At 46.1% G+C, this 26,001-nt stretch overlaps 1 protein-coding gene across 1 annotated transcript in view; it reads right to left on the reverse strand.

Moving 5' to 3' along the window:
• Window positions 1–1,919: 1,919 nt before the first annotated feature.
• LOC308574541 (uncharacterized protein) overlaps window positions 1,920–26,001 on the reverse strand; it is a 55,750-nt gene continuing 31,668 nt past the window's right edge. Inside the window, exons 18-34 of the mRNA XM_081172440.1 lie at window positions 25,617–25,731; window positions 24,264–24,533; window positions 23,012–23,152; window positions 21,660–21,908; window positions 20,676–20,879; window positions 19,944–20,111; window positions 19,148–19,297; window positions 18,834–19,013; window positions 15,847–16,060; window positions 14,008–14,091; window positions 13,691–13,813; window positions 12,697–12,851; window positions 11,598–11,684; window positions 10,093–10,239; window positions 6,781–6,972; window positions 5,816–5,937; window positions 1,920–3,118 (exon numbers count right to left, since the gene is read on the reverse strand). Of these exons, the coding sequence (XP_081028566.1) occupies window positions 2,875–3,118; window positions 5,816–5,937; window positions 6,781–6,972; window positions 10,093–10,239; window positions 11,598–11,684; window positions 12,697–12,851; window positions 13,691–13,813; window positions 14,008–14,091; window positions 15,847–16,060; window positions 18,834–19,013; window positions 19,148–19,297; window positions 19,944–20,111; window positions 20,676–20,879; window positions 21,660–21,908; window positions 23,012–23,152; window positions 24,264–24,533; window positions 25,617–25,731 (2,845 nt within the window). The 3' untranslated portion in view covers window positions 1,920–2,874. The remainder of the gene's footprint in view (window positions 3,119–5,815; window positions 5,938–6,780; window positions 6,973–10,092; window positions 10,240–11,597; window positions 11,685–12,696; window positions 12,852–13,690; window positions 13,814–14,007; window positions 14,092–15,846; window positions 16,061–18,833; window positions 19,014–19,147; window positions 19,298–19,943; window positions 20,112–20,675; window positions 20,880–21,659; window positions 21,909–23,011; window positions 23,153–24,263; window positions 24,534–25,616; window positions 25,732–26,001) is intronic.

Raw genomic sequence — 26,001 nt, forward strand, 5'->3', positions numbered from 1 at the left:
TAAAGTGAGCGTTTGGGAGTGGGCCATTAGTTCCTAATGGACAAAAAAAAACAAAACCACAAAAACCTGCTGATAAAGTGTGGGGCAGGTGGGGAGCAAAATGCCTGCCAGTTTGGAGTGTGTGCACACTGCCTTGTTGCAAATTCCTCCTGCAGGGCATGAATCATCCCACTGGACAATCAAGTCCTTTTCAGATTTGGTTTTAACTTTATTGGGGAAACCGTTACTGTGGCAGGGACATGTCCGTGTCAGCATCGCCCTTGAGACAGTGCCAACAACTGGACTCATACACTTCAGCCCCGACTGGGCTAGGTGAGCTGGGTAGCACTTCCAGAGACCACCTTCTGCACAGGAACAGGTCAAAGTGCTGTGGACTCACAGCTTAGAGTTGTGAGCACCGGATTCACTCCAACAAGAAGACAGTCAGCACATAGCAGAGTATAGCAGAGCATTAACGACCAGGAGAGCAGCTCTGTGGAATATCTTCTTTATTCTATCTACAACTATAATACACAACTATATACAGAGCTAAATGAGGTCTAAACAAAAATGCTGAACTGCACTGAGTGTCTGCAGCTGCTCTTAGCAGCAACCTTATCTATACACACGATCTCTCTCTAACACTCAGTCTCTCTTTCTCTCTTTGATGTGAGGCTGGAGCGGAATAAGTAGAGAGCAGAAACCGCCCCCTCCTCTCTGGAGAATCAGCAGAGAACATCAGCAGATTCTTGGATATGGGAGGGGTGAAATCTCCTCATCCTGAACAAGTGGTGGCGAAGTAGTAACGGAACACAAAGTTTAGGAAAGCAAAGTTTTTGCAGTGGGCTTTGAGGCCCTTTGCCCAAGGTTAGCCTTGTACTAATTTCATTTGCAACTCCCCAGTTTATCCCTGCTTATCTTCATAGGTTGCTTGTCTCCGCAGGCAGACACGAGGACAAATGACCTCTGTCCCCCTACCCCATCAACAAGGTCTCCTCTCCACATCCTCCTCACTCCCTTGTTCTAAAAATGCAACGATCCGAATGCCAAGCTGTGGCAAATGTTACTTTTTCCCAAAGCCAACGTGAATAAACCCTCAGAGATGAGGTCAGCCACTAAATATATATTTGGTATTTCCTTCTAGCTTAATGTTGATAGCATTTTCAAGTGGAAGCAACAGGAAGATGGGCTAGGGAAGGAAGTATCTGGCATGATGTAATCAGAGACTCTTCAGGGGGAATTGCTCAATGGTAGAGCATCTACCTTGCATGCGAAAGGTCACAGGTTCAATCCTCAGCAACTTCAGGTAGGGCTGAGAATTCCCCATACTCCATACTTGGAGAGCTGAGCTGGTGCGATCAGTTTTGCCAATACTGAGCTAGTTGGACCGATGGCCTCACTAGCTATAAGGCAGTTTCCTGTGCTCAGTGTTTTCACCTGTAAATGGCAAAGGATGGGGCCTCCCTCCGATCTCCCTTTTAATCTCAGATTCCCACTAAGCACAGACCCTCCAAGTGTCCCTATTTCCCAGGGACAGTCCCGAATTTACAGAAGCCATCCTGGTTTCGTGATTTGATCCTGGAATGTACTGCTTTTCCTTAGGATGTCCCTATTTTCATCAGACAAATGTTGGAGAGTATGGAGTTGTGCGACCTTGTGAGCCAAGGAGTAACTATACAACTTTTAGAAGACCTCTGAAGGCAGCCCTGTATAGGGAAGGTTTTTTTTTTTAATGTTCAATCTTTTGTTACGTTTTTATATGCGTTGGAAGCCACCCAGAGTGGCTGGGGCAACCCAGTGAAATGTGCAGGGTATTATTATTATTATTATTATTATTATTATTATTATTATTATTATTATTATTATTATTTATTATTTAGGATGTCCCTATTTTCATTGGAGAAATATTGTAGGGTATGTAAGCATTGATCACTGCAGATGGTGAAAGCAGTCACGAAATTAAAAGACTGCTCCTTGGGAGAAAGGCGATGGCAAACCTAGACAGCATCTTAAAAAGCAGAGACATCACCTTGCCAACAAAGGTCTGTATAGTTAAAGCCATGGTTTCCCCAGTAGTGATGTATGGAAGTGAGAGCTGGACCATAAAGAAGGCTGATCGCCGAAGAATTGATGCTTTTGAATTCTGGTGCTGGAGGAGACTCTTGAGAGTCCCATGGACTGCAAGAAGATCAAATGTATCCATTCTTAAGGAAATTAGCCCTGAGTGCTCACTGGAAGGACAGATCCTGAAGCTGAGGCTCCAATACTCTGGCCACCTCATGAGAAGAGAAGACTCCCTGGAAAAGACCCTGATGTTGGGAAAGATGGAGGGCACAAGGAGAAGGGGACAACGGAGGACAAGATGGTTGGACAGTGTTCTCGAAGCTACCAGCATGAGTTTGACCAAACTGTGGGAGGCAGTGGAAGACAGGAGTGCCTGGCGTGTTCTGGTCCATGGGGTCACGAAGAAGCGGACATGACTAAACAACTAAACAACAACAACATGTACGCATTGCCTTGGGAATGGTCTTTACCAGCCTTACTATGTTTGTGTGGGCCTCGCCATAACTAACCAATTATATTGAGAACTGGAATCCTTTGCTAATCATGTCCTGGTGACTGACTCTTGCCATCCTTGGCTTAAGCTGCAAGATGACATTACACTTGTTGCAGATGTACATTGGGGTAGAGGGAGAGAAAACAGGCAGCTATGTCAAGTCAAGCATTTGGGGGCGATTAGGCGTCTCCAATGCTCTTTTTCTAGAAAAAAAGGATGCCGGAACTCACCATGAACCTCGCTCTCTAAAAATGGCAATGTGCCCATCTGAGAGGCACAATCCTAACTTGTTGCCTCTTTCACTCCTGCCCCCATTGCTTTTCTAAGACTCCACGGATTCATTCCAGCCTCCCCTTTTTGGCTTCTGCCACTTTCCTTTCCAGGGCTTTTATTTCCTTCAGCAGAGAGTCTTTCTCCAAGCCGATGGCCTTGAGCTCATCAAACAGTGAAGCTCCATCATCTCCACTCCTGGAGATGCACTCTTCCTCCTCTTGCAGGAGTGTCACCAGCTTCTCGTTGAGCACATCCAGCTTGTCTGCTGCTGCTTCGGGGGTGGTGTGGGGGTAACTGCTGGCCTGTGAGCTAAGGAAAGGGAGGAAGGGACAGGTCAGGCCTTATAATGATCTCTGGCCAAGCGAGCAGCCCGATAAAGCAGCAAAGACTCTCCATCAGTTTTATACAAGTTTATTTGAAAGAAAAACACATTCAGAGCATGGCAATCTGCCTGCTCTCATTAATCTAGTTGCTCAGTCTGACTCATTGTTCCTTCCCCAACAGGAAGAATGCCAAAATCCCGCCTTTCGTCTCCTTCCCTTCCGTTGCTCTCACAGCCTCTCTAATTTTAGGACCGCAGGGCTGAGCTACCTCTTCCTCAGAACTCAGCTTCCAATACTGTCTTATCTGCTGGTTGCCTGGCAATGCCTTGGCCGACATCCAACTCCTCCTCTCCTTGGGAACTAATCACTTCTTCCCTGGAGAGGAGGGGCCCCAGGCTGTTCTCTCTAAAATCAGACAGACAACTCTCATCTACAGAGTCAGCCTCTTCCTTGCTCAGCTCAATTTCCAAGGCTGACTCTCCCGGTGTGCTGGGGGGGGGGCACGTTCCTGACAGGCCTTGGTGCATCCTGTGTAGTAATTGAGCCCATATCCACACCCATACATTTAAAGCACATTTACAATACTTTTATAGTCATGGTTGCCCTCTAAAGAATCATGGGAATTGTAGTCTACCTCTTGCAGAGCTACAGTTTCCAACACCATTGACAAACTACAGTTCCCAAGACTCTATGGGAAGCCACAAGATATAAATGTATGTTGTGGATGTGACTTCGGAGATTTATCTTCCCCCGACTTCACACTTTCCATTAGTCTTTGGTTGCCAGTGCTCAACTGCTCTCTTCCAGCCCTCATTACCTGCAATATTGGCTACCTTCGAAGGTTGCTGTACAGATGACTGAGACAATGAATACACTGACACATAACACTAAGCCATGGTTTGCTTTAAGCATTTTGTTCAATGAACTATGGCTTGTCTCACAGACAAGCAACTTGGTGAGCATTGGAGATGGAGTGGACAAATGAACTATGGCTATGCAAGGAAGTTGGGGTAAGACGTAATGTCAAACTATAGCTAAAATGGCAACAACAACTGTTTCACAATCTGCTGGGCTGGGTTTGGACATCTTCACAAAACCCAGTTTCGCTGAACAAACTAGACCTTAAGTGTCTACGCTGCACTGCATTGGCTTCCGATTAGTTTGTGGATCTAATTCAAAGTGCAGGTTTTGACTTATAAAGCCTTAAGTTGCCCAGGACTGCAATACCTCAGGGACCACACCTCTCCATACAAACCAACTGGCCATCTGGCGGTTCCCTCATTGCGAGAAGTGAGGCTACAGGGAACCAGACAGAGGGCCTTCTCGGTAGTGGCGCCCGCCCTGTGGAACGCCCTCCCATCAGATGTCAAAGAGATAAATAATTACCTGACATTCAGAAGACATCTTAAGGCAGCCCTGTTCAGGGAAGTTTTTAATATGTAACGCTGTACTGTTTTTAACACTGATTGGGAGCTGCCCAGAGTGGCTGGGGAAACTCAGCCAGATGGGCGGGGTATAAATAATAAATTATAAATTATGTGTCAGTGTATTCATTGTCTCAGTCATCTGTACAGCAACCTTCGAAGGTAGCCAATATTGCAGGTAATGAAGCCCTTCTTGTGAAGCCCTTCTTCATGCGCCTGGAGGGTGGCAACATGAGAAAGGGGCTTTTCTGTGGTGGCTCCCAGTTTGTGGAATGCTCTCTCCAGGGAGGCTGACCTGGCATCTTCAATACATATCCTTGGGTGCCAGGTGAACTCTTCAACCAGGCCTTTAGATGATTAAAAAATCTATGGACTTTTAAAATGTCTTTTTTTTAGGGGTGGGGGCATTGTTTTGTGTTGCTATGCTATATATTTTGTGTTTTTATGTTTATGTTTTCAGTCACCCTGTGATCTTTGGATGAAGGTCAGTATATGAATTTAATAAATAATAGCAATAATAATTCCTTCCAGTAGCACCTTAAAGACCAACTAAGTTAGTTCTTGGTATGAGCTTTCGTGTGCATGCACACTTCTTCAGATACACTGTAGAGTCGTCAACAGGCTCATCTCAGCTATCTGCCAATCTCCCATTCCCACCACCCTTCTGAGTAATACCCCTCCCCACCTTCTCTCTATATAGAAGGATCTGGCAACTTCTGTTTCAGTGTATCTGAAGAAGTGTGCATGCACACGAAAGCTCATACCAAGAACTAACCTAGTTGGTCTTTAAGGTGCTACTGGAAGGAATTTTTTTATTTTAGCAATAATAATGCGTGCAACATCTGAAGCACTTGAGAAAAGCGCCACAGGCTGCATGCCACAGTGCTCCACCCGCCTCGTGCTACTAGTTCTGGGATTCTAGACTGAGCAAGGTACAAAGTGCATAGTTTCAGAGTGGCAAAGTGGGAAATCTGTTGCACTGCCACAGAGCAAGACCTTGTATGAGCTGAAAGCGAGCAGGACAGGGTTGCGATGGAGGCAAGCAGCAACACACAATTCGGTTCTTTAACTACAGCCAATACGGTGCCTCCCTGATGTTCCTGTTGGACTCCAACACCCATCAGCTTGTGCCAGCATGCCCAATGGTCAAGGATGATGGCGTCTGCAACCCATCAACGTCTGGAGGGCCCCAGGCTGACTACCCACCTGTTTTCAGTACATTGTCATCAACTACCACTTGTGACTTGGACCACTCTCACCTTGTCGATGGGAGAATCTCCTGGCCGCTGGGCAAGATGTGGGAGTAACATTCCTCCTTCTTTCCGGCCAGTTTGCTTCTGAGCGAGTCGTCAAAATCCACATCATGCAAGAGGCTCTCATGCTTGCAAAGAAAGGCAAGGTGACCATTAATGAATTTGCTTCTCTAGCGTTGCATCCAGGGGGTTAGGTGACCTTTGGTGGACCTTCCAACCCTAGAATTTGACAAAGCAGTAGGTGCTATTGGGTACATCTGATGGGTTATGCAGGCAGGTGGGAACTTCTGTGCTGGTTGTATGTCAAGGACAGGGAGCCATGGCCAGGTATTGTTGAACTATAACCTCCATCATCCCTGACTGACCTGTTGGATACTGATGGGAGTTGGAGATCAACTACAGCAACTGCAGGGCAATAAGTCTCCCACCTTCTGTTTTGTAGCTTTGCTAGATATTAGTGGCTTTGTGTGTGACTTTTGCTTTTTAATACTTTGTGATCATTTAAAAGTAGTATGCTGACCTGCTGCTTTGGGGATGGCACAGAAAACTGGGGAGGGGAAAAGGGGGAATGGAATATCCTAGAAAAGGACACAGCTAGCTGGAAGCTTGAACAGGAATTTTTCCATGCTGCAACATACCGTATTTTTCTGTCTATAAGACAGCCCCTATTTTGGGGGACTCAGATTTAAGAAAATGGGGGGAGATGTATCCATGTATAAAACGCCCCCTGATTTTTGACATTATTTTTTAGGGGGAAAAACCTAGTCTTATACATGGAAAAATACGGTATATATATTTTTTTGCAACCCCCCTTGCAAATTCATAAGCATATAGTGAAGCTGTCCGGGGCCATCCCAGCCTTCTTCACTCTTGACTGAGAAGCAACCAGTCTTTCTCTCTGGGGTGGCACAAGGGACCCTGGGAAGGGGTGGAGAGTGGACTGGTGTGTGTGTGTGTGTGTGAAGAATTACCTCCTCTAAGTCTTCAGAAGGCTTCACTTTGGCATCCAAGAGCCCTGAGAGGAGATTGATTTTCTCATCTGCGAGCCCCTCTCCCTTCAGAAAAGCCTCGTTAATCATCATAGCTGCAGATTTACTGTCCTCCAGAACTGCTGACGTCTGAAGCCTGAGAGAGAACATTTCACCCAGGCAAGCCTTGAGTGCCTTAGATGCAATGATAAATAATATAGTTAATATATAAATATATCTATATTGCACCCTCTGCTTAAGTATGCTTAATGCACATTATTTCAAGGTAGCAAAAGTTAAGAGAAATATGAAGGAAGGGTAGGGGTAAAGAAAGAAAAATTATCAGAATAACTTTTCAGATGAGTTCATGGCAAGCTGAATCTGTTGGTCTCAAAGAATCCCTTGGAGCTATTTTCATGGTGCAGGCAAGTCACTCATCGGAGCATAGCAGAGCTGGAAGCAAATTCCTGGATGGACTTCTAGTTGCCTAGAAAATTAACCCAGACACCTCATTGGGTCCAGGTTGATTAGGGCCCTTAGATTCTGGTGAATCAATGACACATCATCAACGTGACCAATCTCAGTAGTGGGCTTGCAGATTTCAAATATTTTGCTCCTTGGCTGAGCTGGGCTGGAACCTGGTCCAGGTCAGGGACCAGAGTGTTACGATATGGATGCAATGCGGCAGCGAGCGGCAGCTAGCTGGAAAGCAAAACATGATGGGAATGTTGGGACTGTACCGTGGGAACAAAGGGACAGTCTATTCACAGTGCTGAGCACCGGATTTAGCTCAGAGTGTAATTTGACCTGTACAGGAAGTACAGGAGGTGGAGTTTGTCTCTCTGCTGTTGGAGTTTGAAGAGAGCAGACGCGTTTCTCTGTAATGCTGCAAAGACAGAAATAAAGGCATATAAATACATTTCTGTCTATCTCTTTCCCCTGCCTGGGGGCAGGGAAGAATGGTGTGTTCTTCTCACGCTTGAGGAGGATCGCCGATCGTGACCTAGCCTGGATCCTGCTCAGGAATGCAGACAAGGGAGGTCAACCGGGATTCAAGCCGGGTGCCTGGAGAGTGGCCAGTTTCTCCTGATAAGGCTTGATTTCCTAACAGTGGCAGAGGAAGTGCAGATATTTTAAAGTGTTAAAAAAAACATATTCAGGTGGCTGGCACTGAAAGGCACAGTGAATTGTGGCGCAGGCTAAAGGGAATGTGCACAACAGAGTATGTAAAAGCAGCCCCTACAACTTCCACTGCTGGGCATAATAGGTGCATAAAGATCCAAGTAGCTTCTGCAGAAGAGACACACACAATCCATTTTCACCCATCATGGCTGTTCTACTGTGTGCACAAAGCACACCATAACCCCTGGGTGTGATGCATATACCTCAGAGATATTGTGGGCTTGGCTCCACTGCAATGAACTGAATTTTGCAATACATTGGATGCTCGGGTTTTAAACATGATCCGTGCGGGATGCATGTTTGCAACCCACAGCGGCGCATCTGCGCACACGCAGGTTGCAATTTGGTGCTTCTGCGCACGCACAAAACGCGATTTAGCGCTTCTGCGCATGCGCAACTGCCGAAACCTGGAAGCAACCCGTTCCAGTACTTCCGGGTTTTGGCAGGTGTGTAACCTGAAAAAATGCAACCTGAAGTGGCTGTAACCTGAGGTATGGCTGTAGAGTGAGTCTCACACATTTTTGTGTTTCCCAATGCATATAAAAGTTATGTTTACACTTTACTGTAGTCTATAGGGGTGGAAAGGGAAAAACCTGGCTACAGATCCACTGGAGAAGAGGAGTAGTAGGGGGCGGGGCGGGTGTGTGTGTGGACCCACGACACAAGGCAGGCGACCTGCAGCTGCACCCACATCCTTGTAAGAAGCAGCATCTGCAAACTACAGTAAAGCGAAACACAATAAAATGAGGTTTGCCTGTACAGGCCTGGCAGGGCCCAGATTAACAGCAACCCTGCTTGGTTTTCTAAATTCCTATCTCTGCTTTTTTAATGAAACACAGAGAGGAGCTAGGAAGGAAGCAGCACACCAAAATCCTTGCTGATTTTCATACAGATGCACATAGAAATTGTTGGAAGTTTGGGTGCAATTCAGCTTGCTGGGAGGGGTTTGCATGGGTGAAGACCCCAAACCATCCCTGTGACTATCCCTGCAATGACTTTTCTTTATCTCTCCGATGTTTAGACTGATATGTCTTAGGTTGCATCCTGTTTATAGCTTCCTGCTCCTCCTCCCATTCTTTCTCTGGACCTCAAGACAAGAGGTCATCTTGGATCTATCTTCTGAGAACAAAGGGGCAAGCATGGCTGCTTTGCTTCTCCAAACAGACAGTTAGCTAGAGCTATAGAATTCTTTCCTATCCAGAATGTACTTCCTTTAATAAACACAAACTTCCTTATTTTATACAAAGTGTCAATCTGAATACTGTTCAACTGAGGGTGTGCTCCAAGTAAAGGATTCATTTAACTAATATTAACTGCTGCTGCATATAAACTATATATATTAACAGAAATGACACACTGACCCTGGGCACAGCAGCTCAGCAGTATAGTTATGTGAGGTTCTGGTCCCTGTTTTCTTTGCGTGGGTCCAGGGAACACTTTTACTAGCTTCTCCATGACAGGAATTCACAGATGGATGCCACATTGCTCTTTCCCAGTCTGCTCACACCTGGAGTCTCACCCAGGAGGCCGCCAACCCTTAACTAGTAAAGGTAAAGGGGCCCCTGACCATTAGGTTCAGTCGTGGCCGACTCTGAGGTTGCAGCGCTCATCTCGCTTTATTGGCCGAGGGAGCCGACATACAGCTTCCGGCTCATGTGGCCAGCATGACTAAGCCACTTCTGGCGAACCAGAGCAGCGCACAGAAACGCCGTTTACCTTCCCGCTGGAGCGGAACCTACCGTATTTTTTGCACCATAACACTCACTTTTTTCCTCCTAGAAAGTAAGGGGAAATTTCTGTGCGTGTTATGGAGGGAATGCCTACGGGTGGCATGCCTACGGATTTTCCTCCTCTAAAAACTATGTGTGTGTTATGGTCAGGTGCGTGTTATAGAGTGAAAAATACAGTATTTATCTACTTGCACTTTGATGTGCTTCCGAACTGTTAGGTTGGCAGGAGCAGGGACCGAGCAATGGGAGCTCACCCTGTCGCGGGGATTCGAACTGCTGACCTTCTGATCGGCAAGTCCTAGGCTCTGTGGTTTAACCCACAGCGCCACCCGTGTCCCAGCCTTTAACTACTATGCCCTTTAAGTGTCCACAGATTTACAGCGCGGTTATGACTGCTTTGTACCTGGTAAAAGAGCCTCCGAAAAGCTGGGCTGGAATCCTGGCTGAGGTCTTCGGCAGCGATGTGGGCCAGGCAGTGAACGAGAAGCAGGATAAAACTGCCCACGCAACTCAGGCACTCCCTTAGAACGAACAGTTTGTTGCCAGAGGTCTAAGGAAGGCGAAAAGGCAACATTTAAATAAATAGGTAAATACTGAACACATGAGAGAGACTGAGGACTGATGCTTTTAGCTCAAGGTCCTTCGCCTTCAGGCTTTTGATACTTATAAAGCTCTCCAATCTTCTGTGCCTCTCTCTCTCTCTCCCTCTTTCTCTCCCTCTTTCCTTTCTCAGAATTCACAAGAAGAGCCTGACTCAAAGGCCCATCTGGCTCAGTGCTCTGTCCTCCCAGTGGCCGACCAGATGCCCATTATGGGAAGCCTGCAAGCAGGAGGTGACCACAATTGCACTGTCTCACCTGTGTCTCCCGGTGACTGGTTTTCAGAGGCACACTGTCTCCAATAGCAGAGGAGGTGTCAGGGACTGGACTGAGGAGGAATGGTGGGAGCTGCACTCCCCCTTTTCTGAACCTTCCCAATGGCAGGAGGGCAGTATTGATTTAGAACAGCGGTTTGCAGAGGGGCATAGTCCAGAGGGGGAAAGCTGGGAAATACTGGGTGAGGAACAGCTAGAAGAGGAAACAGCAGGAGAGAGACAGCTGGCAGATTCACTGTCTTTAGAATGCTTTCTTGACCTCCCTTCACCTAAGACTAGACAGGCTATGAGAGTGATAGAACAGAAAGCGCAGTGCCAACAAGCTCAGATTACCCAACATAGGAGTGACGTAGATTAATGGGGATGGAGAGGGTGAACCTTTACTGGGAGCAATGCCCTTTTTTAGAGAGAGAAGCATTCCTTTGTATCTCGCTGTGATTATTAAAGAACTTACCTGGTAAGAACGCTCCTTTCGTTTGATCTGCTTATTTACTGCCACCAGGAGAGGGATCTGATTCCCCAAAGCCTCACAGGAGGACACCGCCACTACAACTAGCAACCAGTGATATCACCCAGGGATTTTCGAATACCCTTTTAAAGCTTTCTAAGTTGCTGGCTAACATTACGTCTAGTGCGAGTGAATTCCATACTTTAAGGAGTGGAGAAACTTTTTGGTGCTGGGACCTGCACCTGGTATTTGGTCCCATCCTAAGGGCCACCTTTGACAGATGGGCAGAACAACCCACATGTCAACTACAGTATATCAATAATGTGACACCACATGATTGACAGGCCAGTTGTCCCTCCCACATGTCAAAATTCATTGTGGGATGCTTCCAAGTACCTGGCAACTAGAGTCCCATGGCCAGATGGAGAGGCTTGGACACTTATCCTTTGGGTCTGAGGTTCCCCACACCTCCCCCAGATGGACCAAAGGCCTGACATGATGTAAGGAAGGTCCATACATTCATTTACGTGGGACATTTGTTCTTCATTTTGTTTTGGAGAAGATTCCCTCTGTCAAGAGGACGTACCTGATAATGGAAAGAGTTCCGGAAGGCATTTCCTGGTGTGTTGCTGGAAGGAATGCTGGAAGCAACACACAGATCAATCTCTGGTGCCTAACATTGAAAGAAAACCATCTGTTATGGATATGCCTTGCCTCTCTGGTGCACTGTACGTCCAAAGCACAAGCCACATCTGATCAAAATTTAGAATAAGACTGCCACTTTCTCAAATACAAAACATCCCTCACGTTCAATCTGCCTGTTCTTTAATTACAGACATGAAATCAAACCACTTTGCTCAATGTTTTGGAGGGCTAACTTGGCCATTTCTTTCGGGGAGGTTTTCCATTGTTGCAATACATCACAGAAGGGCTGAAGCTCACAGAACTTGCAGATGAAAAGGAATAAAGTCTTTAGGGAGAGAGTGATATGAACTGGGAGCCATGTGGATGGACAGCTAAGACAGCCTTCGTCTTCCCGGTGCTGCAGATGATGTTGGACTCCAGCGCTCAGCAGAACCAGCAGGAGCATGGCCAATGGTCAGGGATGAAGGGCATTGTAGTCAAACAACATCTGGAGGGCACCATGTTTGCGAAGGCTGTGTTAAGAGAAGAAATACTGTCTCTCAGTGCTTTAAATGAATAGCACCATTGTTGCTCTTCTCTTGCTTTTGGAATTCTTGGGGCGGGATGGCACAAAAGTAGCATGAGTAGAAGATGGCATTACAGTGTACCTTGGGTTACAGACGCTTCAGATTACAGATGCTTCAGGTTACAGATGCTTCAGGTTACAGACTCCGCTAACCCGGAAGTAGTACCTCGGGTTAAGAACTTTGCTTCAGGATGAGAACAGAAATCATGCAGCGGTGGCACGGCAACAGCGGGAGACCCCATTAGCTAAAGTGGTACCTCCGGTTAAGAACAGTTTCAAGTTAAGAATGGACCTCCAGAACGACTAAAGTTCTTAACCCGAGGTACCACTGTATTCCTCTGCATATGTTTCAGTCCAGAGCCATTAAAACTCAATCTTTTTTTCAAGATTCTGCTCAAATTGCTGGGTTCCATGCAAAGCGTACCATCGTACACACCACGGGACTGTTTCCCTGAAAAACATTGTGAACACTTACGCCAATATGAGGCCTGAGGAATTTCAGGATCACCATTCCGTATTGGTACACAACAAATTCCCTCGCAGAAAGGGTTGATGTGAGCAGAGGGACAAGATCTCTGGATTTAGGGACCACCTGAGTGTCCATTATATCCTGAAAAGAATTTACTTTATCTGCAAGGAAATACAAACATGAACCAAAATACATTTGTTCTCTTGGGTATTTCATTTTAACTACTTTTGCTTGTTTGTACAGTATAGGCTGATGCATTTCAAAGTCCCTCAATTAAAGCAACAGAGACAAAAATAAAATACTTCTTTTAAGGATAAAAGGATGCATATCAAGTGTTCATGAATTACCATATTTTTTGCTCTATAAGACTCACTTTTTCTCTCCTAAAAAGTAAGGGGAAATGTGTGTGCATCTTATGGAGTGAATGCTGGCTGCGCAGCTATCCCAGAAGCCAGAAAAGCAAGAGGGATTGCTGCTTTCACTGTGCAGCGATCCCTCTTGCTGTTCTGGCTTCTGAGATTCAGTATATTTTTTCCCCTTGTTTTCCTCCTCCAAAAACTAGGTGTGTCTTGTGGTCTGGTGCATCTTATAGAGTGAAAAATACGGTACTTGATTTGTACTGATGTGTCAATTCTTAAAAGAATTTGGGATGATTTGAGAAGGAAGTGGGCAGCAGAGAGGAGAAGGAGAAGGCCACAGAGATAAGACACAAGAGTAAAAGGGGTGTAGCTATATTGTATGTGTGTGTGTGTGTGTGTTTGTGTGTGTGTGTGTGTGTGTGAGAGAGAGAGAGAGAGAGAGAGAGAGAGAGAGAGAGAGACAGACAGAGGGGTTGGGTGGGGCAGAGAGCAAGAACAGCTGTTATATCTTCAAAGGCAATGAACCAAGGCCCCAATCAAGCTGTTGATCCAGTAGCCTCCCCCCAGAAAAGAACCTGTCCATGGTGCTGAAGCCTTTGTCTACTGAAAGCAGAACAGAGAGTGCAATGCAAAGGAATTACCATATTCCGGACGATGGACATCCAGCAGTCCAACTGCCGCTGCACACTTTTGGATTTGGCAATTCACATCCTTCAGAAGAGCAAGGAGCTTGGAAGATGTCATACCACCAGATCCATTGCTATCTACACAAACGGGAAGAGAATTCACATTGCTTGTTGGCAGGCGGTTTTTTTGGCCAAGTTTGGCTACTCACAGGGCGCATTTCATAACTAACATGCAATATAGCTCGTTCCGGAGTGCACAGGAGCCTTCAATCCTTTGCAAAAGTGAGACATAGCATCAGATGATGTGACAACAATCACTTTGGAAGCCTTACCAGACAGAAGAGCTGTGAACTGAGGATTCAGCAGGGTGGTTCGTAAACTCACTAGGAGTTCAGTTTGCTTCAAGACCTTGATATCTGCAAGGGAAGAGCACTGATTTTAGAATGCTGTATTATTTTACTGTTGTTAGCCGCTCTGAGCCCGGCTTCGGCTGGGAAGGGCCGGATATAAATAAATTATTATTATTATTATTATTATTATTATTATTATTATTATTATTATTATTTATTATTATTATTAATCTAGCTAGTGTGATCTAAGACAAAGAATGGTGTAGACACATTCATATCCCTGCCACCCCTCCTGTCTGTGGGGTGGGAGAGAAAATAGTTCATTTCTCTTCTTAATGCAACTATCCTTGAGATTCACACTCCTCCAAACTTGATGATGCCATTTCTCAATCAAAAACAGCATCAAAAAGCTTGTGTAAGGCTGATATCACGGGAAAAGCATGTACCTATATATTAGGAAAAAACTGTCAGGGGAAGGGCTGTAGCTTAGTAGTAGAGCACTGGTTTTGCATGCAGAAGATCCCAAATTCAATCCCAGCATCTCCATGTATTGCTGGAAACGCTTCTTGCCTGAAATCCTGGATGCCTGTCAGTGTAGGTAATGCTGAGCTAAACAACTTATGTTGCTAAAAAATGTGCCCGAAAACGCACTTGTATTTTCATGCAGATTTTTTGCTTGATAATTTGCATACTGATGCATAAATGAGGTGAACTGAACTTAAGAAAGGAAAAAGTGGGAGAAACCAAAATTGAGAGTGAGAGAAAGTAGTTCTGGAGAGGGCTCCGCATGCTGCTCTGGAAATGGCTATGACCCCATGGGATTCGTTGACCAATGCCACATTTACACCATACATTCAAATAGACATGACTTCCCCTAAGAATTATGGGAGCTGTAGTTTGCTAAGGGTGCTGAGAGTTGCTAGGAGGTACCTAGTCCTTTGGTACCTAGCTATGGTTTTCCCAGTAGTGATGTATGAAAGTGAGAGCTGGACCATAAAGAAGGCTGATCGCCAAAGAATTGATGCTTTTGAATTCTGGTGCTGGAGGAGACTCTTGAGAGTCCCATGGACTGCAAGAAGATCAAACGTATCCATTCTTAAGGAAATCAGCCCTGAGTGCTCACTGGAAGGACAGATCGTGAAGCTGAGGCTCCAATATTTTGGCCACCTCATGAGAAGAGAAGACTCCCTGGAAAAGACTCTGACGTTAGGAAAGATGGAGGGCACAAGGAGAAGGGGATGATAGAGGACGAGATGGTTGGACAGTGTTCTCGAAGCTACCAGCATGAGTTTGACCAAACTGCGGGAGGCAGTGGAAGACAGGAGTGCCTGGCGTGCTCTGGTCCATGGGGTCATGGAGAGTCGGACATGACTAAACGACTAAACAACAACAACAACCTAGTCCTTTCACAGAGCTGCAATTTCCAGAGATCCCTGAGGGGTTCTTTTTAAACCTCTCTGGAAATTGTAGCTGGGACGATGACGACAGCGATTAGACACCTCTTAGCAGCTCTCAGCACCCTTAGCAAACTACAGCTCCCATAATTGTCTTTAAATGGCTGTTAAAGTGGTATAATAGTGTTTAAAATGCATGGCATTAACATGACCCAAGTAAACAAACTTCAGATTGGGCTATTGGTCTGAGACAACAACTCCGAAATCATCAGCTTTGCTAGCAACCAATGAAGGTCTCTCCATTTATGTGATTGAAGCCTCAGCTTCCATCACTGAGTGTCACTCACTTTATTTTGAAAGTGCTCACTGAGCCATGGATGAGTGACAAGGCTGGCTTAACTTTCTGTTAGCAGCCAAGGAGACTTACTTTCTGCCAAGAGGGAGAGAACTCTGTCTTCAGCCAGGCTGGGTTGGTTTTGTCCCGGCAAAGAGGCAGCTTCAGACGTCAGAGAATTTCCGTCTTCTTGACCTGAGTATTTTCTCCTTTGATCTTTCTCCATCCTCCCTCTGAGCTTGTGCACATCTTGGCGAAACACCTTGTCCAGAAAGGTCACCGTCTCATCATGTTCTCTGATCAGTTTCTAACAAGAATAAGGGTTAAGCCCTGAGTTGCTATCTGCATTCCCTCTAAATATCTGTGAGTCCTGACCCTCTACCTCCTGGAGTCCAGCTGGGGCAGACTAGAGACATTTCTGCATAATGCTCTGAGCCTCTTTAATAGACCTCACAATACTGGAAACTGCAGAAGCCAGGAACTACAGTATCTCCTTCAGTGACATAGAACTACATTTTGTGTGTGTAGAAGTCATGTAGGGGTGCCAACTTGGAAAAAAATATTGGAGTGCTTGTTTTGAGCCTCCCCGTTTCGGTGCCAAATTAAGACGTTTAAAAATCCAATTCTTCATTCTACTCACGGGTAGTTACTTTAAGATCAAATTGTCCACAGGAAAAAGTCAGCGCTCTCCGGCAACAGCTATGTGGCTTCGCTCCGTGGAAAAAGCAGTCAATCCGAAGCACCGCACCGCTCACCCCACGTCGCTCCGGATCCCCGAAACCAGGTTTCCCCGCGAGTAGGGGAGGCGCAAAAGGTGCCCGCCGAATCCCACGTTCACAGGCTTCACCCGCCTGTGATTTTTAGTGGGTCTCCGCCTTCGCCGTGGTGGCCAGACCCGAATTTCCACGAGGCAAATTCCTCATGATCAGAGGAATTCCGCCATTGCCGGTGGTGCTAACCCGGAAGCCTCCCCTTTTTGTAAATAAGACTGAGGCAAAGAGGTTGCAAGCTAAAGTCTTGGAAAGCCTATTGTAAAGGACTAAATTCTCATCAGTAAAAAATATTAAACCCCCCTTGGAAGCAGGAGAAGAGGGGGGAGGCTTTGGATTGTGTATCCCTGCAGGAGTGAGTGAAGGAAGTTAAAATACCACCGTTCCAAACCTGGAAACGGGCTGCTAGTAAGACCCACGTGTCTTGGAAGGTTCATTGACAGCAAATAGAACGTTCGGTGACAGCTAGCATAAGAGAGATACATTGTTTCCATTGTTTTCGTCTGCACTTATAAAGGAGTAAAAGTAACGGAAAACTGAAACAACCTTATTGAACTTTATTAAAAAAGGAGGAAAGTAACTGAAAATTGAAACTAACTGTGGATTATTGAAACTGTGTTTAAAAGAGGACATACTGACCGATACAAATACAACTTGCTTTCCCCTAGTGGAAGCTTTTGAAATTGGTTACTTTATAGGAGCTGGGCTAGGGGAATTTCCAGATGCAAGATAAAAAAGTGTGAGACTTTGGAATTGACCTTGAATCTCTCAAGTGTTATGGCAAAGGAAAGGAAAAAACAGACGGGATGTCGACAGAGGAGGCCTTAGTGGCTGCATTATTGAAAATAAACGATTCGCTGGAACAACTCCACAAGAAAACAGATGCGATAAATGTGAAATTGGATGTTGCAAATATTGAAATTGATTCAACTGTAGAAATTTTAAATAACTTGGGACAAAAGGTGAATACCAATTCAGAAACCACCCAGAAACTGACACAGGAATCTACTTTGATATGGCAAACTGCAGATGAAGTTAGGGGAAAAACCCTTGCTGCTGAATCTAAAGCAATACAACAGGAGAGGAGAGTCCCATCCATACAAAGACAACTTGACGAGCATAAGTTGACATTCGTTATGATTGAACTTAAAGAAGAACAGATGAATTTGAGGACCAGAGCCCTATCTGAATTGGAAAAGGAAAGCTTGACAGAGTTTCAGGAGGTGATACTAACATTGGTTGAGAAAGAGAGGTATTTGGGGGTTAGTATGACCGCCAAAAATGTGAATCTGCTTAAGGATAATTGTGAAGGATGTTGGATTGAAGAGAAGGGGGATTTGGAAATATGGACAAATCAGAAGTTGTTACTGTTGGGCCGAGTTATTGTGGTGGGGATGAGGGCTGCTGTTTTGCTGGGGATGTTGCTTTTGTTTCAAACATTGCAAGCTTTGGATGGGATGGAGGGTCTCAGGAGGTGGCAGAGGGATGCTCCCAGAGTTGTTTGGCAGGGCAGGAAGCCTCGAGTAAAATTTAAGATATTGATGGATGCCAAAGAAGGAGGGGGACCTGCCCTGCCAGACCTTTAAACTTTGCTGTGAACCATCTGCTTTTTGCTGGTTGAGAGAATGGCTGCTTCTTGAAAGCACTAAAGTGTTGGACAATGGCAGATGAAGTTGATGGACTATATGGAATTGGCGGAAATGACTGGCAAGATCCGAGACCAGGGTGAAGAGTCGGTGGAAGAAGATTGGAAAAAGTTTAAAGATTATTTATAGAAATATTGTAAACTTAAGGAATGTTAGAAAAATGTTGGAATGAAAATATATGGCTTTAGCAGAAATGTCATAAGGAATTAAGTATAAATAGACCAATAGAAAATTAAAGGAAAAGTATGGCAAGAATGTGTTAAGATAATTATAGAACAGAAAACAGAGTAAGATGGAAAGGAATTGCTGAAACAAATAATAGAAGTGGAATACAAAAAGGGAGGTGGGAGGAGGTCGCTGGAAATAAGTGAATGAAATATAAGATATTGAAAATATCTGAGGTGTTTTTAAATTGTTTTTGCTTGTTTTTGTTTGTTTTGTTAGTCCATGTAGCGTTTTTGTATTGTATTTGCATTGTTTTTTGTTTTTTGTTTTCTCTTTTTTTGTTTGTAATGTTGTGCTGGAAATGTTAAAAAAGTAATAAATATCATTTTTTAAAAAAATAATAATAATATTGGAGTGCCCAGGTAAGCCCCGCCCCACATAATCGATCACATGATGTGGTGCATGAACACCATTTGAATGACAATGCTCCTGCTCCCACCTGCTTTGACCACTTCTTCATTTCCCCTCTTTCCAGCTGATCCTCTAGTTTGGCTTTCTCTTCCAATATTTGCTCCCGGTAAGATTCCTCCAGCTCCACCAACCGAGCTTCTTGGGAATCCACCCATTTCTCTTTTCCTTTTCCTCCTTTACCTTTTTTTTCTAGAGGAGGACTTTCACTCTGCAGGGCAGAAAGAAACCATGACTTTCAATTAATTTTTTTTTAAGAAACAAGAAGTGATTTACTTCTTCTCATCTGGCAACCTCATTTGAATCTTCCCTGCAGAAAACCAAAGGCTTCCATGGCAATTCTACCTGGGGCGGACTGGGATTGCCTGAGGTTCCCTCTTTTGCCTTCTGGCTGCCCAGCAGGTAAGTTCTCAGCAGCTCTGCCAGCTCTCTGGTTTTCTGCTTCCTGAAGTCCTGCAGTCCACTGGCTATCTGGCGAGCATCCTCCAGGCGCTGCTGTTTGAAGGCCCCATTGAAACAGCGAGAGAGAAGGATAGGAAATACAGGCAGTGGTTAGGTTGCACAATAGCAGAGGAGTCAGCAAAAATAGCCACTGTTAATGTAGGGCTTGTGAGTCTTTGCAGGTCAGGGGGCACACTCGGAATTTTGAGGAAACGCTGTGAGCAGCATTCAAAATGGCTGCCATGAGGCATAACACAAATTGGCTGCTTTGGGAGGTAGCAGAGGACAAGCCAGTGCAAACAGGAATTGAGCTGCAACAGCAAACCTTCTACAGTGGTACCTTGGGCTACAGAAGCTTCAGGTTACAGACTTTGCTAACCCAGAAATAGGACCTTGGATTAAGAACTTTGCTTCAGGATGAGAACAGAAATCGTGCTCTGGTGGTACGGTAGCAGTGGGAGGCCCCATTAGCTAAAGTGGTACCTCAGGTTAAGAACAGTTTCAGGTTAAGAACGGACCCCCAGAATGAATCAAGTTCTTAACCCGAGGTACCACTGTAATGGTTTTTAGATATATTTTTTTTTTTACTTTTTTGCTTTCTTTTTGGTTTCTAAAGTGTCTGTTTGCTACCCTGGGCTGCTTGGGGAGGAAGAGCAGAATGTAATTTCAATGCATCATAATAATGTCAGTTCATTGTCACCTTGTCTGAGGAGTGAGCCTTCAGCATTTGGACCGTCTCTTGAAATTGCCTCTCCCTCAACTGCAGCAACTGTGCTGTGTGTTGCAGCTCCAGCACAGAGTCCTCATACTCCTTTTTCCCCTTCAGCAGCTGAGCAATGCCCTTCATCTCTTCATCCACAAACAGCTCCTGAAACACAGAAAGGGCCAGATTCAATATGATCAAGACCACCCTCTTTTATTTTGTTTAAAAAGAGCAATAGAAGAGCTTTTCTGTGTGCATTCTATCTAGCACAGAATGTTGCCTTCGACTGTGCTCAGCCTCTGGGAAGCTGACAAGCAAACAGACCTCCCCTGCTTTCTGCTGCCCTGCAACTGACATTCAAAGGTACCTGCTTGGAGCCAGGCTACCTGAAAGATCACCTTCTCCTGTACGTACCTACCTGAACCTCAAGATCCCCTTTGGAGGCCCTGCTCTGGGTGCCCCCGCTGAATCAAATGAGGGACAGGGCCTTCCCAGTGGCTGCCCCCTGGCTGAAATGTATGGGAGTTGCAGTCCAAAACAATTGTAGAGCAAAAGGCTGCTGAAAGCAGGCTGAGGCTAAATATAAGACAGCTTTACATCCTGTCAATCTTCCAGCACTCAGAGTTGCTGACTTGTAGCATCTGCACAATGCTGCAATTTTGACAGACATTCTTCTCCACTATCAAAAATATCTTAGAGATGTCCGTTGGCAGGAACACTTGTCCCTACCTCCTGAGCAGGGTCTTCTGTGGAGCTCTGATCGCCTGGTGTTCTGGGGCCTGCTTTTTGAAGCCTCGAGATACCTTCTGATACTAGGACTGTTTGCCGTAGATGCCTCTGAGTCAGGAGAAAATATGCCAGTTGTTCAGCAGCAGCGGAGCCTGGGGTCTGCTTGCCCACCTCCTGAATCACTTCCATTTCTTTGGCTTCCAGCTGGAGGAAACAATGAGAAACCCTTGTAGAACCATTTTTAAAAGGTTGAAGGGAAGAGTGGATGAAAGGCAAGTGTGGATAATTGCAGAGTCAGACCATTGCATGCAGACCTTATGCATGCAGAGTCGGTGTTCTACTTCCAGCTGTTGCCTTTTCCTGACAGATGAATCCTGAGTTTGGGGCACTGTCAGGGACCACGTGAGGAGGGCTGCACAGATGAGGAATGGATGGAGCCTCCCCCTTCCCCCCCTGCTACAGATCAGGAACCTGAATCTTCTCAGGAGCAGTGGGACAGTATAGATTTGGAACAGTGGTTTGCAGAGGGGCAGAGTTCTGAAGATAAAAGTTGGGAAGAACTGGGTAGTGAATAGCTGGGAGAAAAAGAACCAGGAGAGAGAGAGAGAGAGAGAGAGAGAGAGAGAGAGAGAGAGAGAACAGATTCTGGTTCGCTGGAAAGTATCCAGCTGATCAGTCCAAGGTCAAGGAAATTAGATAAGGTAGCTGCACAGAAGGCACAGTGGTTGCGAGATCAGATTGCAAGACGAGGAAGTGACTTGGGTGACTTGGGGTGGAGTGGGTGGAAACCTTAATAGGGAGCACCTTCACTCCAAGAATGGACTCTGTTCTTTTGCTGCGATCATTAAAATCTCTTTAAACAGCAAGAGGCTATTTTTGCTTTGTTCTGCTTATCCACAGCCAAAGGGAGGGAGGAAGCTGTTTCCCCAAAGCCTGACAGGCACATCTGGATGCAGCCAGGCCAATGGAGCGCAGTTTCTGTACCTTTTCCTCTATCTGTGCTTGCAGTTCCATTTGGATCGGTGCCTGTAGCTTCCTCAGCTCAGCTTCATCCATTTCTTTGAAAGAGACAAGTATTTTCCCTTCCTTAGAGGACTTTTGGAGAAAGGTCATCACTCTCTCCACCTGATGTTGCTCAGCTGACTGGGCCACCTCACGGGCCACCGTTTCCCCTGCAGCTATGTAGCATAAGTTGTCCAGAACCTGTAATACATCTTCCGGACAGCTCCATCTCTTAGGGCAGAAGGTAGAGAAATTCACACCAATGTTAGCAGTGGCGGCTCCATGGGAGGAGCTGCAACCGAGCAAAGTTAGAACAACTCATGAAGATAGTACAAGCAGGATATAAAGGTAAAGTTAAGGGACCCCTGACCATTAGGTCCAGTCATGACCGACTCTGGGGTTGCGGCGCTCATCTCGCTTTATTGGCTGAGGGAGCCGGCGTACAGCTTCCGGGTCATGTGGCCAGCATGACTAAGCTGCTTCTGGCCAACCAGAGCAGCACACGGAAACGCCGTTTACCTTCCCGCCAGAGTGGTACCTATTTATCTACTTGAACTTTGACATGCTTTCGAACTGCTAGGTTGGCAGGAGCAGGGACCAAGCAATGGGAGCTCACCCCGCCGTGGGGATTCGAACCACCAACCTTCTGATCGGCAAGCCCTAGGCTCTGTGGTTTAACTCACAGCGTCACCTGCGTCCCCATGCAGGATATAGGTAAAGGTAAAGGTACCCCTGCCCGAACGGGCCAGTCTTGACAGACTCTGGGGTTTGTGCGCCCATCTCACATCTATTGGCCGGGGGCCAGCGCTGTCCGGAGACACTTCCGGGTCACGTGGCCAGCGTGACAAAGCTGCATCTGGCGAGCCAGCACAGCACACGGAACGCCGTTTACCTTCCCGCTGGTAAGCGGTACCTATTTATCTACTTGCCCCCGGGGGTGCTTTCGAACTGCTAGGTTGGCAGGCGCTGGGACTGAGCAGCGGGAGCGCACCCCGCCGCGGGGATTCGAACTGCTGACCTTTCGATCGGCAAGCCCTAGGCGCTGAGGCTTTAACCCACAGCGCCACCCGCGTCCCTATGCAGGATATAGTTACCCATTAAAATTAGGAGAACTGAGGTGAAGGAACATAGGAAGCTGTCTTGGCCTGAGTCAGACACTTGGTCCATCTAGCTCAGTATTCTCTACACTGGCAGGCAGCCAGATTTTCAGAGACGGTTCCCTCCCAGCCCTACTTGGAGCTGTCAGCCATTGAACCTGGGACCTTCTGCATGCAAGGCAGGTGCTCTGTCACTGAGCTATGGCCCTTCCTCTGAAACAAGAGGCTGGGCTGTACCTGGAGTTGGTTGTAACAATCCAGAACTCTGTGTATCCATATTTGCTTCATAGCTTCTTGCTTCACTATCTTGCTTGCCATGGCTCGCAGTTTTTGAGCCACTGAGCCTCTGTCCAGCTTGCTCTCCAAAGTTTGAGTTTCCTGCAGAGCAACAGATAACGTTGCTGTAAGGGCATTGTTTTTTGCCAGGGGGATAACAACAACAACAATTTATACCCTGCCCATCTGGTTGGCCTTCAGCAGCCACTCTGGATGGCTTTCAGTATACAGTGGTACCTCGGGTTACATATGCTTCAGGTTACAGACTCCGCTAACCCAGAAATAGTTCTTCAGCTTAAGAACTTTGCTTCAGGATGAGAACAGAAATCATGCTCTGGTGGCGCGGCAGCAGCAGGAGGCCCCATTAGCTAAAGTGGTGCTTCAGGTTAAGAACAGTTTCAGGTTAAGTACGGACCTCCAGAACAAATTAAGTACCGTATTTTTCGCTCTATAACACGCACCCGACCATAACACGCACGTAGTTTTTAGAGGAGGAAAATCCGTAGGCATGCCACCCGTAGGCATTCCCTCCATAACACGCACAGACATTTCCCCTTACTTTTTAGGAGGAAAAAAGTGAGTGTTATGGTGCAAAAAATACGGTACTTAACCCGAGGTACCACTGTATATAAAAACATATTTTTTAGTTTAGACGTCATCCTTGGGGTCCCCACCAAGCCTGCGCTTTTGTCCCCCTGGAATGGGGTTTCTGCAAAGAATAAAGGACTGCTAAAGTGGTCAACCAATCTCTTTGCTAAGTTGATGATTCCCGTGAAGTCTGCAAGGGATCTGCCTTGTTTTGTGAAGTGTGGTCCAAATTGGACCTTTCCCCTACTGTTGGCTGGAGGTGGTGTTATCAAGCTCTGTGGACCAGTGAAGGAGAACAAAGAACTAGCAGCCTAGAAAATTGGGTTGAGAAGAAGAGGCACTGAGGCTTGTCTTGCTCTCTGTGCTGGATCTAGAGCTACGACAATGGGAAACCCAGTAGGGATGAGCATTTGTTTATATATGTGCTCTACAGCTAAGCTACGGCCCTTTCCCCAAAGTCTCTGTACCTTTCCCTCTCCCCATAATATCCGTGCACCGATCGAACCCAACCCACCTCTCTGCCAAATGCATCCACACCGGCCTGTCATTGAATAACACAGGTTACAGAAAAAGGGAATGAAGACAGGAGTCTGCTAAGCACAGGACTCCGGGAGTTGCAACTCACACTGTTTGCTTTTGCAAGGCCTAATCTAGAGGGGGGCCCTGCTTTTTGCAGGTTGGCACCCAGCGACGCAAGATTCTGCAGGATTTCTTCCAGAGAGAATAAAGCCCCGTCTTTGAGGGTTCTTTCCTCGGGGCTGAGCCCGGCACATTTAATTTCTTCCCAGTGCTGCTGCCTAAGCTCTTCTTCAGCATGCTGGTGATACTCAGCCAGCTCCTTCAGGAGGCTGTCCCAGTCGTTGGCGGCTCCCAAGTTATGCCTTTGTGTCGTTCCCTGGAAATATAGGGATATGGGAAGCACAGGGCAATAAGGTCAATTTCTTGATGCAAAGGGATCAATGAGCACAAAACAGATATTAAAAATGTCAACGTTCGGGTGGCAGTGGAAGAACCTTCTTCAGCCTTTGCTGCTAACCTGGAGAAGTCACTATTGCTCAACAAGGCTCAACTGGTAAATTAGACTTTATCAGGAAATTGGATTTCATGCTTTTAGGTTTCAGTAAAGACATCAGGATGTAGGGAGCTGCCTTATTCAGGGTCAGGCTGTTGGGGTGGGGGAACCACCGGGGGTTGGGAATAATAATAATAATAATAATAATAATAATAATAATAATAATAATAATAATAATAATAATTTATTTATACTCTGCCCATCTGGCTGGGTTTTCCCAGCTGCTCCTAACAGAATATGAGAAATACAATAAAACACCAAACATTAAAAACTTCCCTAAACAGGGCTGCCTTCAGATGTCTTCTAAAAGTCAGGTAGGTGTTTATTTCCTTGACATCTGATGGGAGGGTGCCACTACCAAGAAGGCCCTCTGCCTGGTTCCCTGTAATCTCACTTCTTGTGGGGAGGAAACTGCCAGAAGGCCCTCGGAGCTGGACCTCAGTGTCCTGGCTGAATGATGAGGGAGGAGATGCTCCTTCAGGTATACTGGGCTGAGGCCGTTTAGGGCTTTAAAGGTCAGCACCAACACTTTGAATTGTGCTCAGAAACGAAGCTTTGTCTCTCCAGATCTTGTTGGACTCCCACTCCCATCAGCATGGCCCTTGGTCAAGGATAATATAAGGTGGAGTCCTACAACATTTAGAGGGCCACAGACTCCCAATCCCTTTTCCAGTCTTTTACACTGATTGACAGTTGTTCTCCAGGGTTCTTTTCCAAATCTACCTGGAGATATTGGGGATGGAACCATAGCACCATTTTTGATTCTTGCAACCATTCCAGATAATTGGATGCTGAGCATCAAGACCAATCATCCACCTTCAAAGATCTCATTTACTGGAGGAAACTCCATAGAGCAAATTCTTTCTCTTGCCCATCACCCGTCTCTGTGACAGACAGCTCTCTCACCAGGTCCTTTCTCAGCTTGGAGGATTCGCAAAAGCAAGAGATCATGTTGATTTCCTCAGCCATCAAGGACAGCTCAAGGTGCACCATCTCGCTGGCGTGCTTCTCCAAGAAAATCCTGCCCAAACAACAGCACAGGTGATGTCAGGAGGCGCTGGCAGATTTATTAGCTGCCATGTGAGAAAGAGATGAATTGATTCTCCAGTTGCTGAAAGAGTGGCAGGAAGAGGCGGGAGCTGTCATGAGCTGCTGGGATCAGATGTTGATTGAAAGGCACTGATGCAGGAGGATGAAGGAGCAAAAGGAGGAGGCTGAATGGTGGGAATGTGGACTGGAGGAGGAATGGATCTTCCCTATCTTCCCTGACTTCAGCCACTTTGGAAGAGGG

The sequence above is a fragment of the Podarcis bocagei genome (genome assembly GCF_964188305.1).
Source record: "Podarcis bocagei genome assembly, chromosome: 15".
NCBI classification, from domain to species: domain Eukaryota; kingdom Metazoa; phylum Chordata; class Lepidosauria; order Squamata; family Lacertidae; genus Podarcis; species Podarcis bocagei.